This window comes from Cariama cristata, unplaced genomic scaffold, assembly GCF_000690535.1.
Source record: "Cariama cristata isolate BGI_N322 unplaced genomic scaffold, ASM69053v1 scaffold22817, whole genome shotgun sequence".
Lineage (NCBI taxonomy): Eukaryota > Metazoa > Chordata > Aves > Cariamiformes > Cariamidae > Cariama > Cariama cristata.
Window position 1 is genome coordinate 3,944 of NW_009625253.1, and position 337 is coordinate 4,280.

Below are 337 nucleotides of genomic sequence, written 5' to 3' on the forward strand. Positions count from 1 at the left end.
CAGCAGCGCAGCCCCTCAGAGGACACCCGCCTGCCCGCACACGGCTGTCTCAGCAGCTCCGACCCAGGACTGCTGTGCCAGCAAGGGCGGCTCAAAGGATCAGCAGCAGCCCTGCGTGGCACAGATGTAGAAACTGAGGCACAGAGCAACGCACCAAGATTCCCAGGGAGAGCGCGCAAGGTGCCTTGGGCTCCCTGGCTCAGCACCAGCGGGCGTGGACCACGTACCCCACCCGCAGCACAGCTTTGTCCCCCACCCCCAGCAGACGCCACGTACCGTGGGGTCCCGGGCAGGCACGTCGCAGGAGCTGTCATTCCTCTTGCAGGGCTGGCTGGCG

At 67.1% G+C, this 337-nt stretch overlaps 1 protein-coding gene across 1 annotated transcript in view; it reads right to left on the reverse strand.

Moving 5' to 3' along the window:
- Positions 1-276: 276 nt before the first annotated feature.
- LOC104164267 (ubiquitin carboxyl-terminal hydrolase 2-like) overlaps positions 277-337 on the reverse strand; it is a gene marked incomplete at its 3' end in the record, with an annotated part of 962 nt that continues 901 nt past the window's right edge. Inside the window, exon 3 of the mRNA XM_009703547.1 lies at positions 277-331. Coding sequence (XP_009701849.1) covers positions 277-331 — 55 coding nt within the window. The remainder of the gene's footprint in view (positions 332-337) is intronic.